This window comes from Apteryx mantelli, chromosome 19, assembly GCF_036417845.1.
Source record: "Apteryx mantelli isolate bAptMan1 chromosome 19, bAptMan1.hap1, whole genome shotgun sequence".
Classification (NCBI taxonomy): Eukaryota; Metazoa; Chordata; class Aves; order Apterygiformes; family Apterygidae; genus Apteryx; species Apteryx mantelli.
Window position 1 is genome coordinate 13,181,330 of NC_089996.1, and position 17,214 is coordinate 13,198,543.

Sequence of the window (17,214 nt, forward strand, 5' to 3'; positions counted from 1 at the left end):
TCTATTCTGAAACTGTGATTTAATTCAAGTACTGCTCAAGCTCTTCTGTGAACACTGGTTGATATTTAAACAATAAGCCTTATTTGCAAAGTAAATAAACCTTTTAACTGATTTGATTTTTCTAGTCTATTTTTTTAGAACTTCATTGTATCTGTTCAAGTATGAGGGACTAATTTTCCAGGGTAGTTGTGATTAAACAGAAATTGTATTCTCTTTACTGGTTTGGGGTAATTAAAAGTGATTCCCTTTACAATCACCGCGGTGTGCCTAACAGACTGTGGCAGTAGTGCAATGGCAGGGTCTGATGATTTGCTACAACTAAAAGGCTCCTTTTTGCAGATCTTAGTCCCTAGTAATTATATGATTTCAATCACTGTATTTTGATTCTGTGCAGTAAAATACATGAGTTTTAAAATCAGCTACAGTATAGGGATATTGAATGATGGTTACATCCAGCTTTTGCACTCCATTTTCACTGTCTTAAAAACTCCCTTGGGATAACTCCATCATGAGGGTTCACTGCTTTTCTGAAGTTACCACTTACTCCTTGGGCTCCTACCATCTCCTGATCCAGCGCAGACAGTACAAGGCACTTTTTGGAAGCTTGGTTTCCTCAAAGAGAGAATTCAGCTCTTCAATGATCCCACTTTTCCCTGCTAAAGGTAGGCCTGTTTCACAGCCCTGTGCTTGGAATGTCGGTTCCAGAGAGGGAAGCTCCATCCCCCTTTTTTTTCAAACAGTGTCTCCCCCAAGACTCTTCTCTGCAGAGTCCTGAATATAGTAATGCTGAAACAGTCTTTCTTGGCAGCATATTTGCATAGCTTTGTAGGTATGCAGGAGCAGGTGAGGGAAACGAACTGTAAAGTAACATACAAAATCATCCGGGATGGAACCCAGGGTCTCCTGCACTTCAGGAGGCAGTTCTCTGTAATGGTGCTTCTGTAAAAGAAAAATAGGGAAAAGCTCAATCACTCTTTTAAATAGATCTGTCTGAACAAGGTGCATTTTCCCGGACAAAGTCAATTGTAAAGAAGCTCAAAACCTAAAACAGGGTAAAATAGGCAGACTGGCAACAAACAACAAGTGGAGGCAGATTACAGTGTGTATGTTGCTTACTCAGCCTTAAGGAAACAATTGGAGTGGCTTAAGTTTGCTTGGTACACATAGTCTGTGCATATATAGTCTCATTAAAGACACTTAGGATAAGTCCTTTACCTTATTTCTCATTGCCCTCAGAAGATCTCGTACTGAGCTTCCTTTATATGATCTGAATTTTCGAAGATCTGCAAAAAAAATTAAGACTTTTTGTGCTTTGATGCTCTAAGTTGCTGGCCTCAAAAATAAGGTATGTGTGCCCACATTCATGTATATTTATAGATGTGTTTCATGTATATACACAAATACTTTGTTGACAAGTAAAGATCATGTGCTACAACTGAGACAAAGCTATCATTACTTTCCCATCCCTGCAAACAAGGAAAAACACTGATGGAATAAAATCTCATTACCTGTCTGAAGAGGAACAGTGATGTGCTCTCTCCAGTCCATTTTCACCACCTCTCTTCCTCCTCTTTCTAATTGCTTGACGATTGGACCATCTAAAGATTCTTTCTCTATCCGGTCACTAACATCCTGGAAGAGACATTCAGGTTCTTATTAGTTTTGCTTCCAAACTTTTCCTGACAATTTAAAATCACTTCTTCTGGCCAATTACAGCATGTCTTGATAGTGGAGGTAGAATTCTACTTCATGACAAAGTACAATGCAATGGGTTATGCTTGGGAGTAGGAGAGAGAAGCTTCTGAGATGATATTTCACCATCTATCTGCCAAAGTGTTTGGATTGCAGAGTAGAAGATAAAACTGAAAAGATCCTCAAGTCATCAGCCAGTTCCCACCACAAATCAGGATTAACTACGCATGTTCACCACAGTGGTCTACCCTGTTCTTAAAAAAACCTGCCTGGCAAAGTGGCCCAGTGCATTGCTATCCTAACTACTAAAGACTTTCCTCACTCAAATTTAAGTTGATAACATTGTGTTTTAGCCCCACTATATGTGATCCTCTGTAAGACTGAACCATTTCCTTGAAGATACCACCTAGATAGTAAAACTTTGCTGCTTCGTTCCTCACAGTAAGGTTGTGGATTCTACTTCCAGCATCCACAAAGCTAGGAGAGACTGAATTAAAGATCTGAAAAATGCCTAGAACTGAAAGGATTGAAAACAGTCAAGACAAACCTGAAAAAACTGGAGCTGTTTTTCTAAACTCCAAAAGAATGGGTGTTTTAGCACACAGCTGGCAGACGGACGTTTCTGAGGGTCCATGTTTATCATTTGCTCTATTAAATCACGAGCAACTATGTCTTCTGCAAGGAAAAGGGTGATAATTCATAGGCTGTACGGAAAACTAATGTTTTGTATCTTTATGATGTTCTCTACTACTTTCAATACAATCCTGAATGCTTGGCCACACTAGCTCAAGTACCACCCTCATATATACACTGTACAATCACCAGGAAGTCCATAGTGTTGAACTAGTGCAAGTATGAAGATCAAAGTTCAGCTCTTTCCTACCCCTTAAATACATGAAATAAATAACTCTAGAGCAGTCAAGGCTGCAGGGCTCAAAATTTTGTATCACTTATATGTTTTGGGGCAGTAATTTCAAGACCTTTAAGAGCTTCTAACTTTTCTGTGGGAGTGCCTAAGTATAATAGTATAATTTTCACCATTACCCATTTGGGGGATCACTGTGGTTCATAATTTTTCTGTTGTTTCTATTGTTTATTTTACCACCCACTGAAACTTCTCTAAACTCTTGTAGCACTTTATGTTTTCTTACCATGTCTCTCTGCATTTAAAGAGTCCAGGCTGTATGCACCAAGCAGAATGTTGGCTTGCCTCTGTAGAGATTTGCCAAAGGGATGACTGCCTTCAGATACCACATAATAAAAGACGCAGCCAGCTGAAAAGATGTCCACAGTATATGTCTGCAAATAAATAATCTTTCATAGCAATAACACATTTTTATTTTTTTTCCCCCTCATGAAGAGTTTGGGCCATCATCACAAAGTGGTTATTTGTGCATCTATAGGCAGAAAACTTTCCAGAATCACATTTTGCTATATGAAACTTGTAAGTAATTGAAAAAAATCGCTATATAAAAATATATGTATATATTGCACCATTGTTAATTTAGTTGCAAGCTAGCATGAATGCACAGGCATCCAACACTAGTATCTTTCTTTTACTGTGCCCATGTAGCACCCCACTTGCCCTGCATTGTGCTTTCTTCTCCCAGGAGGAGCCTGAAAGGTGGCGACTTACAGGGTTCTCTTTGCAGTCTTCACTCAGCATCTCTGGGGCGATCCACCCTTCGGTGCCTGGCACGCCCGACCGGCGGCTGAAGCTGTGCCTGCCCACTGCCAGCTTCTTGCACAGGCCAAAGTCTGAAATCATGGCTTTGACTTTCCCATGGGCATTAGGCATCGAGATGAGGATGTTATGGGGCTTCAGGTCCCTGTGGACTATTACAAACACTGGCTTATTCCCTCTAGGCAATCCCCATGATATATGTAAACCTTTAATGTGTTTGCACCGTGGTCTTCTCACAAGGCTGAACCGCTTTTTGTTAAATCAAGGTCTTAACCTCCCTCTCTCTCTTGTCTTTGGTAGAGGCTCATCACATACTCTTCAGTCACCATTCTCTGCACCAAAAACGCAGAGCCCTGAACAAACGGTAACAACTAGCTTTAATACTCTAGTCAGCAGTTTTATAGGCAGAAAGTCACTGTGTCAAACAAGTGCTAGAACAAAAACTACGGTCTGCTGTCAACATAAGGTCTTAGCCACAAGGCTCTGTGCTACTCTGAAAACAGTATCCCAGAGCAGAATCATAAGAGGAATGTGAAAAGGATGAGAAGAGGGAAGGGAGGAAGGAAAAGATGGAGGGAGGGAAAAAAGCACACGTGTGCGTGCGTGTGGAGGGGGGGGGTGGGGAGGAGGAGAACAGAGGTGCTAGAACTCTCTTCACAGATTAAATGAGCAAGCTCCCAGCACCAGAGCAGCTTATCTTCTTACAGTTAAGAAAATGTACCATCTGCAGCTCATACTGAAACAAGTTATTCGTACCAATACTGAGGGAGTGCAGGTAAGCAAGACCAGATGTCGTCTGTTGCAGGAGAGCGATGGGTTGTAAGCCATGGTGACTGAAGGCCTTCTGCTCAACGTACTATAAATCACAACAGAAAGACAGATGATAAAGCTACAACAATGCTTATCATTAGCCTCCGCATAGATAATAAGCTTACCAAAAAAAAAAAAAAAAAAAAAGCATTAAACGAGGAAAATTGCAGGCAGTCTAATGCTAGCTGGCTACATGCTTGCAAGAGCCATTTTGCTCTGAAAAGACGATCGCTATAACATCAATCAGAGCTAGAATTCTACATATCACTGTGATATCACTGTGCCTCCAGAAGCAACAGTGTAGGAGGACTTCAAAGTGCTTCCGATGGTAGGAGAGGCAGGATGGCTAAAAGAGTCCTTCACGGGAAGGAAAATGAAAGGACAGGAGTGTCTAGCCTTTGAGCAGTACATGGTTGGGAAAATATTTCTGAGAACACCACTGTTTGTTGTAGGAATATATAACTGTCACACAGGTGATGGCGAGAATACCTGGAACATCTCCTGTGGCAGACACTTCGACAACATAAGCTAAGGAAAATGAAAGGCCTTCCAGTGAGAAGACTCTCACAGGTTCTTTAGGTTTGTTAAGTGACCCATCACCTCCTGTAAGGTGGCAGCACACAGCTCAATGGCTATGTACTGGAACTGCCGGTCCTTCTCTGTGCAGAAATAGCGGATCACATTAGGATGCTCGTCTGACTCTCGCAGCAGCTGCACTTCACGGTCTGCAAAGCTGAAGCACTCGGGGAGAATTCTTTTCACTGCAACATCTCGGTTATCAAATGTCCCCCTGCAGACAGGAAACAACATAAACCTTTTAGACTCTCTCTATACAAAGCAGGTAGGCAAGTGACAACAGAAGACATTTTACAGAGGCATATTAAAAAAGCATTCCCATGCTGGAAACATCTGTTTTGTCATTAAACCTTTATTTACTAAATATTTCCAAGGGAAAGATTTTTGCTAGTGAAGAAACATTGCAGGAAAATATTCCAGACACACTCAATATACTTTAAAATTTCCATTTCTGTTCACATTAAATAAGTATTTTTAAAAAAGAAAATCCTAATGCAAATAAGATACTAATTGATCAATTTAAAGCTGAATGCATATATCGTTTTCTACCTGTAAACAATTGTTCCTTCAGCTCCATGTCCCAATACATCTTTTGGGTTAAATGATATCTTGCCAACCATCACTCTGTTTGTATCTTCATCTGAACAGAAACCAAGAAACAGGACTGTTTTAGGATGGAAAAAGCCAGCCTTCTGCGATTGTGCATCCTTCTAGGCCAGGATGTAAAAATCCTTTTGCTCACATTTAAATTCACAATACATATGATCAAAACAAATGAACATCTGCATTTTGGTACTTATGTTGAACCAGCAAATATTTACAGGTGACCAAATAATCCAACACATTCAAACACAAGCTGTACAGACCACCTGAGATAACTGACAGTCTGGAAAGGTCATGCCTCAGACAGTACAAGAAACCAGTGGGTCTCAGCAGACAAACTCTTTCTAGTTTAGAGATGCTTGAGTGAATTTAGGAAATGCAAAATGACAGTTACAGAAAGTGGGTTTACTGGCAGGTCGCCTGGATAGCCTTTGAAGCGACAAAAGAGCACACACGAGGTCAGGCAGTACAGCAAACCAGATTCCATAATTCTTAGTTCTTGATTCCCATTAATGATAATAATACATATTTTTATTTAAATGAATTATTGTACACTGGTGTCTGAACTTTGGCTGCCATTTTATTTTCTATGTGCAGATGAATGTCACAGTTTACTCAGGAAAACCATATAATGAAGTTTAGCAGAAGAAGTAGGCCTGAGGTGGACAAGACTGTTGGTTCTTATTGGTGGGGGAGAGGGGTAGTGGTGGAAATTCACCTCTCCCTGGAATGGCTACAGATGATAAGAACATACCCCCCAGACAACATAAAATCACATGGCAATTATTATCTGGTATCTTCTAAAGCAAATATTTCTGCTCAAACAGAATCAGGACATGACACATCTGCCTACTGTTTTGCAAAACCTCAAACTAAATGAGCATGATGGTCCTTTTTCAGCTTTGTGATCTATGCGGTATCATAAGTTTTTTTAACTGTTTGCTACATTACCATACAAGTTGGAGAAATACAGTGAAACTCAAAATGAAAGACACTAGATCAACTTTACCTCCCTCTTCTTGCTCAGTGGAAAGACAGCTCCCAACATCAGACGTGGAGATATTGGAATACGCAGAATGGTTTGACGCTCTGGGGGACAGATTTGGTGTGCTGGTAGCTGAGCTCTCTGTCCGTACGTAGGAGGCGTCCAAGAAATCCGCTTCTGGCGACAGATCGCTGGGAGCACTGAAGGGCAGCTGTTGTTGCTGCAAGAGCTGTATCTTCTCCTCCAGCTGATGCTGTCTCTGTTGCTGCTGATGTACACTCTGTGAGAGAGGAGAGAGGACCTCAATTCCACAAGCGAAGGCGTTTCTCATAGTCATGTCACACAAGGGAACTCTGCAGCTATGAGGGCAGGTACATCTAGAAGGTAGGGGAGATTTTTCATGTTACCACACTAGCAGTAGGCTGCAGAACTGAAGGGGCTTTCACTCATGTTCTCAATTTCATTGTGAGCTCTCAGAGCAAAGCTGAGAAATCAGACCAGTTGGTTAATATGGCAAAAGCTGACTGTTACGAGGTGTCTTCACACCACGGAAGGATAAAGGGATCCAAAAGCCAGAAAACCCGATAGAGGTTCAGGTGAGGAAGGGAGGAGTGAAGCCAATGGTGTTAAAATCATGTCCATGAAAAGAGTAACGCATATAAAAAACAGAATTAGTGGAACGTACAAAAAAATCTCAAGAATTGGCACATATGCCAGAGAAATCACTGTCACGTCATATACACAGCCCCTACTACCCACTGCACATCTGGGAATTATCAAGGAGGAAAGAGCCCTGTAGGGGGTTATTTCCTAACCCCTGAATCATTTCTAGGCTAAGCTGTCAAATGTTACCATCTCTCCCAGAACTCACAAAAACATCAAGCTAAGTCAGCGTTACCATTGGATACGTGATGATAAAAGCCACCCAGCCCACAAGCAGGAAAGTGCTGAGAATGATCGTGGCCATGTCTTTCAACATAGAGTCTACAGGAGCCTCTGGCCGAGGGATAGGCCGAGCAGGTTTCTCCTCAATATCCTTTGGAATAGCCGGAGGCACTTCTGTTGAGGAACCTTCAACTATGTCAATAACCTAAGAGGCAGGAAAAAGCTCTGTTAGTTCAATGTCTTCATGGATAATAGACAGTATATGCTAGCCTGTCTGTTAAATCATTTTTAATAGTTTCTAATCCTACCAAAGTCAAAGAAAGCTGTGCTTGTGGAAGAAAAGCAGATGAAAGCCCTAATTCTGAAATAAGGAATGATACATTATGATACCAGTGATACTACATGTCAAGTACATGAAAATACTGCCACAAAAATGTGAAGTAATTCCATGTAGCTTTTCTTCCAACTCCTTCCCCAATTTCCACTCTTTCTCCTTATTCTTCAATCGACCAGTAAGATGATGATTATCATCACAAACCTCTTCAATAGTGGCTTTATCAGAGTCAGCTGGGATCACATTTTCAGGCCTTTTAGGTAAGTTGCTTGGGAATTTCTCCAGGATCTTTGTAGGGGCAGACAATGGTGTTTCATGGTGCCCTTTAAATAAAAAACATTCGTTGAAATTTAAAAATTGTCCCTTTTTACGAAAGTTATCCCTTCATTTCAGCATCTTTGCTGAACAGCATACATAAAGCTGATTTTAAAAAAGCTTGAGAACATCGCAGTATAAGAACTCAAACATTTTTTCTTCTGTTGTGCCCCTACAGTCACAGATCTCCTTCATGGTATAGTGACCTCAAGCCTGAACAACTCTGTTCTCAAGCACTGGCTGTGGATTTAGTTTCTGAGGTCTCTGTGACCATCTGAGGAACACGCACTGCAATGCTTCCTAGCCGCCTCACTTTCAAGTTAGTTTTACTTTGTGATGTGGCCTTGAGGGCAAAGATCATGTTCCAGGGCCTAAACGATTCTGAACAGAACGGATTATGCTGCGCACGAAGGAAGCAAGAATTGAATCAAGACTTAGATGCAATTGCTCCTCACGCTCCTTCGGCCTGTGCCGCTAACGTGAGAGGAGGGAGACGCTGCCGTACTCCCAGCTTTTGTAACTGGAGTAGACAGAGGAAGACGCCTGCTCCTGGATACAGCAGGGCAGAAAAAGGAGGGCAGAGACTCAGGGCCAGGGTCACTGAGCAGAGAGGGCTGGGGATGAGTCAGAACTGTTTAACGAGAGGCTGCTTTGCTTACTGTGAGAGCTGAACAGTATAAAACAAACAAGGAAGGGACTACAGAAAGGCAGTGGTTAAGGCAGCTGAAAGTTACATCCCTGCCACAGAGATCATACAGCATATGATATATTACTTAATTATAAAATTTACATCATTTAAAACAACTGAACCACAGATTGTTCTTCATTTTTGGAGAAAAACTGTAAACACCCTGAAAAAACAGTTTCTAAATTTGGGGATTTGGGACACACAAAATGGGCTGACATTTTATTAATAAAAGCTTTAACATCTGTGCCTTAATGCCCCATTTGTAAAATGGAGAAAACATTACCCTCTGATCCATATGGCAAGAATTAAGGTAATATTATGCATGATTAAAATGTCCAACAGAATTAAAGAACCAGAATACAATACATAAATAATAAACTAAATAAATTTTTACTCTTCTCTGGATGAAGGAGCAAAATACATATTAAACAGCTTTCCATATATTGAGCAGAGCACTCTTCATCCTATGCAAGGGATAAAGCAGGGGCCTTGGAAAAAAAAGTATGTGGTTGTTTACTTACGGACATTACTGCAATTCATATGCAAAAGAGGAGGAATTAATATTGCACATAGAACGATTACTAGAATTCAGTAATTGCTGGGCACTTGACTTCAGGTAGTCGTTTGAGCTGCGCTTTACAACAGTTCAGAAACAGCTCTGAGGTGTGAATTATAACCGTCTGTCCACCAGATGGCAATGCAATACTGCGGGAGATGCAGACAAGGGCCAAGCGAGGGACCGCGGATACCTATTAGAAGCCAGTCGTTCCAATAGTTGAGTTTGTTCTTTTCTTTCAGTCTGCCTGAAAACTTTAAATCCGTACTGGGGGCGATAACACACTCGCCACTGTCTTCAATTGTGACTCCTTCTGTTTTCGGACCCTCTAGTAGGGGTATGGCACTGCCGCGGGGCTAGAAAAGAGACCTATTGTTACAATTGATGAAGCACTGTGTCTCTATAATATTTAAGAAACCAAGTAAGTAAAAAATGTAGGTCAGAATGGATGGACAAGCAAAAATTATATATTGGCAGCAAAATGACTGAAAGTAAATACTGCTTCCGTTATACCCTCAGCCACTGCTCAGACAACCTTGGACATTAGACCTATTTCCCTTCTAAGTTACAAGTTGCCTAGGAGATGAGATTACTCTCTCTTTTTTTTTAGAAAAGTGAAACAGGATCTTTATTTCCTACCTGGAAAGCTACAGGGTGAACAAAACAAAAATACAGTGCAGTCTCCTACGTAGGGGAAGTTACTTTGATGATGGCAATTTTATCATCATTAACCACAATGCACCAACAATAGCACAAAGCAACCTCTGGTCCACTCCGTTAAGCTTGCCTGGCACAATTCCTGATGAGCTACAGTTATGTCTTTGCAGCATTTGAAAAGCTTCCTGAAATATGGTCATACATTCTAAGGCTGTTAATTGTTTCATCCAATATTCAATTTGTCATGCATTTCTCAAAAGCAATTTGCAATTTTAGAAAAGATTTCTGTAGAGCTTCTACAGACTTCAGTGTTTTATTTTTTTTGGATCTCTTTTCAGGTATCAGATCAAATTTGTTTGAGTACAGGTCCAGCTTATAACATGTAATATTTTGTCTTTCATTAGAAGACAGAATAGTGTATTTATAAAATCGTTTTATTTAGGAATGCATATCATGATTTAACAAAACAAGTCTCCAAATTCCACATGCAATCAAAATATTCCTGTTCTTGCTGCACTGTGGCCAGTTCTCAAAGAAATTAGTTCATTATGTGATTACTGGACTTTAGAATAATTCTGTACATTTTGATAAAAGTATGTTCCAGTTTCTTTCTGCATCTCTGTCACTCAAAACAGACTTTTTTTTGGCTATCACAAGGCTCTTTTTTTTTTTTAAATCTTGTGTATGTTTCCATTTTACCTTTTTTCTTTTTTTTTTAATGGAAAGATACTAATTCTGTGAAGGGACTTTTCAGAAGGTGTCATTCAGTTCTGGCAGCTCCGTACTTACCACGACAGTTACTCCTTCATGCACCATTGATGGCGATGCATACAAACTTGTGGAATATTTTCCTACATATAGAGTTGGTCTAGGAAAAAAACAATACATGTTAAGAGAGAAATAGTCAAATGCACGTTCCACATTCTTAGCTAAAATCTTGGCAGCACAATCCTTCAGAAATAATGCATGAGTTTCCAAAATCATCAATATTTATTTCTTGAAAAGACTGGATCTATAAATTCTTTTTAAGCACTGCTGTACTATCAAGCCATTCTGTTTAATTATGAAAGCCTTGTTAATTGAGCACTTACATCACAATTACTCATTTGACATAACTCAATTCCTATTTCTGCATTATTCAGTAAGTGATATTTACCAAAATGCTATGCACCTAAATGAAATATTCCACATTATAAAAACTATTCCTTTATTAATTCAACACAAAACACCTACTCATCTGACAGAAGTTACGAATATACACCTGCTAAATTTCTGATAGTTTTTTTGTCTCCTCCTTTAAAGAGTAAAAGGACAAATACAACATACAATAAAGGCTGGAGAGCTAGGGCTGCTTTTATGTATTCTTTCCACCATCTTGAAACTTGTAGAACAATCATTAAATGTATGAATGTAAATAAGGTTTTAATGACAAAGCCCTGTCAAATAGACGGTGAGAACAACAGGAATATTCATGCTCACGTTAATTTGCTCTTGGTCTCTGTTTCCTTTGGGAAAGGATATTTCCACTTGGTAATGTGTCCAACCTCCCCAGACATGAACGTCAAGTAGCGCAGAGTTTCTATCCCCACGTTTGTGTGCATTACTTTCCGTAATCCTTCACGTTGCCAGATGTAAAAAGCTACCACAGGAGAAGCATAATTCTGAATCCACAGTACGTCCCCAGACTCACTGTCCACGGTGACCACCAGCCCATCTCCGTTAGACACAAAGTGAGACATTTCTACAATATACAAATACACAGGAGGTTATCTGGATTGCTGTTTACATGCAACTTTAATAATACATATTAGCAGCTCAAGCCTTGCGTTAACTAAGTAGTCTATTATATCTTATACTGCCAAAAGGGTAGCTAATCAGCGACTCAGTTGTCAGTTAGACTGATAAAAAAATCAGTTCTCTCACACCATCAGGAAGTATATTCTATGCATTTAGTTCATGTCTTCAGTATGTAACAACAAGGATTTACAGATCTCACTGGACTAAACCTGCAGATTAATTAACATATAAATCACACCATTGTCACAAGCTGAAAGGGGAGCCTTCGTGGGTGACTGAGAAGTCCCTTGCAAACGGCTGCAAGCTCATCCATATTTGTTCAGTGTCCAGATGCAGGAGACTCGGTGTCTGCCGCGAGAGCAGCGAGTCTCCTGCAGACTTGCTCTGTGCTCAGTACCTACAAAAGCAAACGTAGGCAGCCCATGCACACTCCATTTTGATCAACCTCGCTTAGTGGTAATTCAAATGTAGAAGATCAACTGAAGTGTTCAAGATACAAAGATAAAACCCAGTGTCACGTATTATTTAGTGTTCATTATTCCAGATCCTGAGAGAAGGTAACGTTTGTTTGACAGAGCACTGGAACAGGTTGCCCAGAGAGGTGGTGGAGTCTCCTTCTCTGGAGATATTCAAAACGCGCCTGGATGCAATCCTGTGCAATGTGCTCTAGGTGACCCTGCTTGAGCAGGGGGGTTGGACTAGATGATCTCCAGAGGTCCCTTCCAACCTCAGTGATTCTGTGATTCTGTGATTCTTGTTTTTTAAAAAAAAGTTCCAACAGTAAGAAAGGAAATGCAATTCTACTCTGTAACAAAGGTCTGCCTTAATGTAAGGGCATGTTTTATCTGTGCAATAGTTCCGTCATGTGGCAAAATATCTACTAGGAATCAGAATCAGAAGCTTTCTACTTTTTATTTTTATCTCATTGACCTGACATACAATTCTATTTTTAAACATAAATTGCATTTTTATAGGCACTAGACCTGGACTCAGCTGTAATGACCTAGCCCTGAAATTTAAGAGTTAACTCTTCAGGACTCCCCTTTCCACTTAAGAGCTTTAAATAAAAATGATCTGCAGCAATGCTATTTACTCAGCACTTAAACCACAAGCAGTGAATGCTAGGTAGATTACACCATCTTCTTTTTAATTAACAGGTTGAACCTCTACTTTAAATGCAAAATAACTCAATTTTATACAACCATGAATAGTGTTTCCTTAATTAATGTTACTAATTTTGATGTTAGTATGCATACATTTTTACTATCATAATAAAAACGCATGTTGGAATTCTCAGATGGGATAAAGATCACTGCTGTTCACTATTATCAACACTAATATAATTTGCATTCTTTCTGCAGCACCCAGCTGGTAAGCACAACTATTGCAAACATGATTTAAGCTTCTCAAAGTCTGCAGGAGGGAACGTTTGCCCCCCTTTTACAGACTTGGAAACTGAAACACTGAAAGACCTCCAAAATCACACAGAGTATTTAGGGTGAAGCCACGTGACCACCTCTTCCTTTAGGAGACAAGTTCAATGCATGGAACCTATTGAGCATTCAGATCTATGAAGACACTCTAGGATTAAGCGACTGAAAAAAATTCTTTTGTTCCCCCTTTTGCAGAACAAAATAAACAAAGAAAAGTCCCTTCTCCAAGTTTCCTCTTAGAGCATCAGAGCAAGTGAAACCTATTGCTTCCTGCACTTCCAACCCATCACAGGAATCCCAGTACTTCCTTACGAGCCAATTCCTGTAAATCCATATTCTGTGCTGCCCCCCAAACTGCCAGGACCCTTATTACAAAGCAGGGAGGTTCCTTTCTGGGTGGACTCAGATCTCTTGTTCCAGCAACACGTGCCAACAGCCTGGAACCATGCGCAGCCTGGGCAAAATAACAGACAACTCTGGAGTGCGTGCAACAATTTTTTTCTAATTGCACACAGTAGCTTAGGTTTGTCTTCTCTCCTGCCATTTTTCGCTAAATTTCTAAGTGTCATATCTTCAGGATCTGTACCTTGAGTTTAGCTGAATTGAGTTTAGCTGAAACTAGCCAACAGGCTCAAGGTATTAAGGTACAAAAATCAAAGAGACAGCCTGACCTATTAATTATAGAAAAAGTCAGAATATTTTTCTTGTATGCAAAACCTATGACCAATACGTGAAAATTTAAGACAGCAATTGAATTCTTACTGTATTTTATGTCTTCATCAGGCAGAGTAGCTGCATAATCAAAATAGGTGGCATTCCATCGCAGCTCCTTCTTCTTAGTGTCATACATTGTGATCGTGTACTCTGTTAAAAAATATACAGTCTGTGAAGCAAAAAAACCTATGAGAGAATAGAATCAATCGCCTCAAATGTGACACTCCTCAAAACACCACACACACTACATAATGCTGTCTGCATTTCATTTTCCTAACATCATGATAAACAAACATCTCATAGATGTTAAAGGTAATACCCAATCCACTCATATACTGATCTACAGGAACCTCAGAACAAGAGAAGCCCAGCAGGCAGTTACTGCCCATGTTACCAGAATTTTGTTTTTCTGCGTGACTTCTTCTGATGTACTCTATTTTATTTACAAGTTTCCAAACCATGCACTCTAAAATTCAATATTTATGTTCTGTAACTGAGCTGGCACACTTAAGAATATTTAAAGAACACATTCATGTAAAGGTTAAAGACTAAGTCTGTAAGACTAATTCCTTTTTGCTAGTCAACACCTATATATTGATTCCTGGTCTAATTTAATAGTTATTTAGAATAATGCATTTGTATTTTCAGTGAATATGCTGTATCTCCATTTTGCTTAAACTGTTTTTTATGATTATGTTACAGATGCAAACTTAGGCTCTCAGCTGCTAGTGGAATGCATAACTAAATAAGGATAATATAAATGCCACTTAGTCAACAAGAAGAATAGTGGAACGCGTCTACTCCCAGCATTTAAAAAAAACAGTATCTTTCCACTGCTATGAAGAGTTAATAAATTTTCTGTGTACAGTCTAAAATCATCATTTACAGAAGATATTCGAAGAAATTAAGTAAATTTGAAAACCTGAACTGATCAAAGTCATTTGTTACGATTCTAAACCTAAAAAAAAATCCCACCCAACAACAAAAAAGAAAACAAGAACCTTTCTTCTAAGCTGCAGAAAAAAAAAAGCATATGACCTGTTCTCCCAAGATACAGGAGGGATGTTGATGGGCAAAGGCTTTCCGCAAATGAAGAAGTCAAAGTTTGCTGTTTCTCCCCAGTCATGAGGTCGATCACGTACCAAATATCCTGCTTTTTACCTGCAACCATCATTTAAGCAACATTACCATTCAGTTGGAAATTTGTATTTCCATCAAGCTTTCTGGTCTTTTTTTTCTTTAGTAAGCTTATGAACTTAATATGAATAAAGCATTTTTAATAAAATAATTTCTCACAATTAACCTTCATCATTTGGCACTACTGGTCAATCCCAAATATTGACAAGAACAACTAAATATAATATTCTGAATAAGTACTGTAAGATAAAATATTTTTCCATACCAATAATAACTAACACACAGAGAATTCTGAGTGTGAAAGATCTTGTGAGCTAGCAGAAGAGGCAACTGAGGTGCTACTGTTGAAGGACAGTAAGGGGAAAGAAATTATGAGAGTCTACACATTTCAAATTGATTAAGGATTGTAATCCTTACGTCCGACTCTAGACTATCCATGAGCCACAGCCTTTAATATTTGTTTGATTCTGAAGTGTATGTGTTCATTTTAGAAGCTTCGAATAGTCATTTTCAACCCCTTCACTAGAGAGATACAAAGTGGAGAACCAGAAGCAGGTATTGGCCCTTCAGCAGATAGGAAAAGAGTGCTAAATTCATCCGGATCCCTCTAACATCTCCTGTAGTCACAAGTAGTACCTGCCCTTCCTTCTCCCTTTCTCCCCACAACTCCATCTGACATTATGAATGAGTCAGGACAGTTAGCCATAAATTTGTTATCACCTGTAGTACAGGCAAACTGATTGGATCTCATATAATGGCATGTGTGCAACCCTGGTGCAACTGGATTTCTAATTTAATGGTAATTGTACTATAGGCAGTCAAGGACATTTACAAGCACGAGAAGATTTTAAGAGAAATCACTTTTTGTTGAGAAAGAAATCAAAAAACCCACACAGACTATTCACTGCTTAGAAAAGCTATTCTCTCCCTCAGGAAAAGTAGGTGGCTTTTTATCTTCACACAGCAACTCAGCTCTGTGTTCATCAGATTCTCTGACATCAGAAAGCTTCATGAAAGACTACAACTAATACCCCCAAAATAGAGTATTTCCATGCACTCTGTCTGGGGCTCTCTACCTATTCTAGTTGCTGAGCATTTTACAATCTAAGATTAAATTTGAGCTCACCCATGTACAGGATCCCATCTGAACTGCGACAGGGAGATGCCTGCACCAGCTCCGGGATAGTAAATGGAAGTTTCTGGTGGCAGGAGAAAAACAAAGGCTTATTTAAATTGGTTCAATGGTCTTTGCTTTTGTTCACAGAAAAGGGTGGCCAGAAAACTTCAGAAATCTCCAATGACAGTTTTTTATTATTTGTTTGTATTACTGCAGTGCCCAAGAACCCAAAATTTCAGGTCAAGACCCTGCTGTGCAAACACAGGACAGAGAGAAGTCTGTCTCAATGAGTTTATAACACATGAGAAATGCATGTGGAATGGAAGAACTGCTTGCAGCAGAGGGGTTTGGAGGCCAAGATGCTGCAGTTTTATTTTACAGTCTACCATGATCATTCAGAAACTAAGCTTCAACATGTCATGGTTTAAGGGCCTCACCTGTAACACATATAAAATGTTTCTCCGCAGGGCTATACAGTAACTTTTATAAAGGCCAGATGGGAGGGCTGAGAGGGTGAAGCAGGCATCTCTGACTATGGAGTTCTTGAGATACAGCCAAGCCTGTATCTCATCTACACACTGGGCGAACATCCTTGCTAAGTTTTAAGAGGCTTTTATCAGGACGAGGTTAGAGGATACTAAGGGACAGGCTGCACCAACACTAAACATCAGGCCTTTACTAAATTTACTTAAATTTACTAAACTTACTCCACTCTGATCTAAAAATTTTATAACAGTGTCCAACCGGAAATATTTTACTTTAATTCAAAAAGAGAGAGATTATCAGAAGAAGGGAAACTTGGTGATTCAAATAGATTGCTACTTCCTGGATTCACCAGGGAAGAGAACCAACAATAATTTTGCAAATTATGATGGTGTATCTAGCTGTACTTGGGGTGACAGGAGGTGAAAGTGGTGAGTAGACACTAAAACATTTAACAATATTAAAGTTCTTAAAGGAAGTCACAGCAGCTGCCAGAGGAAAGAAACTTGTGGGAAGCCGAACATTTTATCTGAGTTTCATCACAAAATTTGAAAATAAAAGTCAAACATTAGCTAACATCTGTGGGTTACATGTATTGGTGACTATTTTGAAAAGGTTGAGCACTTCTGTCTGCTTACTAAATCCTATAATGACATCTCCTAAAGGCATTAGCACAGAATGTATATTTACCATGTTTTTTTGCAGATAGTTTTAGCAAATTAAGTATTTGGGGGACAGGGACATATCT

The 17,214-nt window shown here is 39.5% G+C and overlaps 1 protein-coding gene across 1 annotated transcript in view; it reads right to left on the reverse strand.

Annotated features, from left to right (window-relative positions):
- Positions 1-206: 206 nt before the first annotated feature.
- ERN1 (endoplasmic reticulum to nucleus signaling 1) overlaps positions 207-17,214 on the reverse strand; it is a gene marked incomplete at its 5' end in the record, with an annotated part of 43,910 nt that continues 26,902 nt past the window's right edge. The window contains 18 exons of the mRNA XM_067308634.1: positions 207-939; positions 1,216-1,283; positions 1,509-1,632; positions 2,240-2,367; positions 2,844-2,991; positions 3,329-3,528; positions 4,133-4,232; positions 4,787-4,976; positions 5,312-5,402; positions 6,375-6,630; positions 7,249-7,440; positions 7,774-7,892; positions 9,322-9,484; positions 10,575-10,653; positions 11,265-11,526; positions 13,778-13,879; positions 14,768-14,890; positions 15,993-16,065. Coding sequence (XP_067164735.1) covers positions 733-939; positions 1,216-1,283; positions 1,509-1,632; positions 2,240-2,367; positions 2,844-2,991; positions 3,329-3,528; positions 4,133-4,232; positions 4,787-4,976; positions 5,312-5,402; positions 6,375-6,630; positions 7,249-7,440; positions 7,774-7,892; positions 9,322-9,484; positions 10,575-10,653; positions 11,265-11,526; positions 13,778-13,879; positions 14,768-14,890; positions 15,993-16,065 — 2,625 coding nt within the window. The remainder of the gene's footprint in view (positions 940-1,215; positions 1,284-1,508; positions 1,633-2,239; positions 2,368-2,843; positions 2,992-3,328; positions 3,529-4,132; positions 4,233-4,786; positions 4,977-5,311; positions 5,403-6,374; positions 6,631-7,248; positions 7,441-7,773; positions 7,893-9,321; positions 9,485-10,574; positions 10,654-11,264; positions 11,527-13,777; positions 13,880-14,767; positions 14,891-15,992; positions 16,066-17,214) is intronic.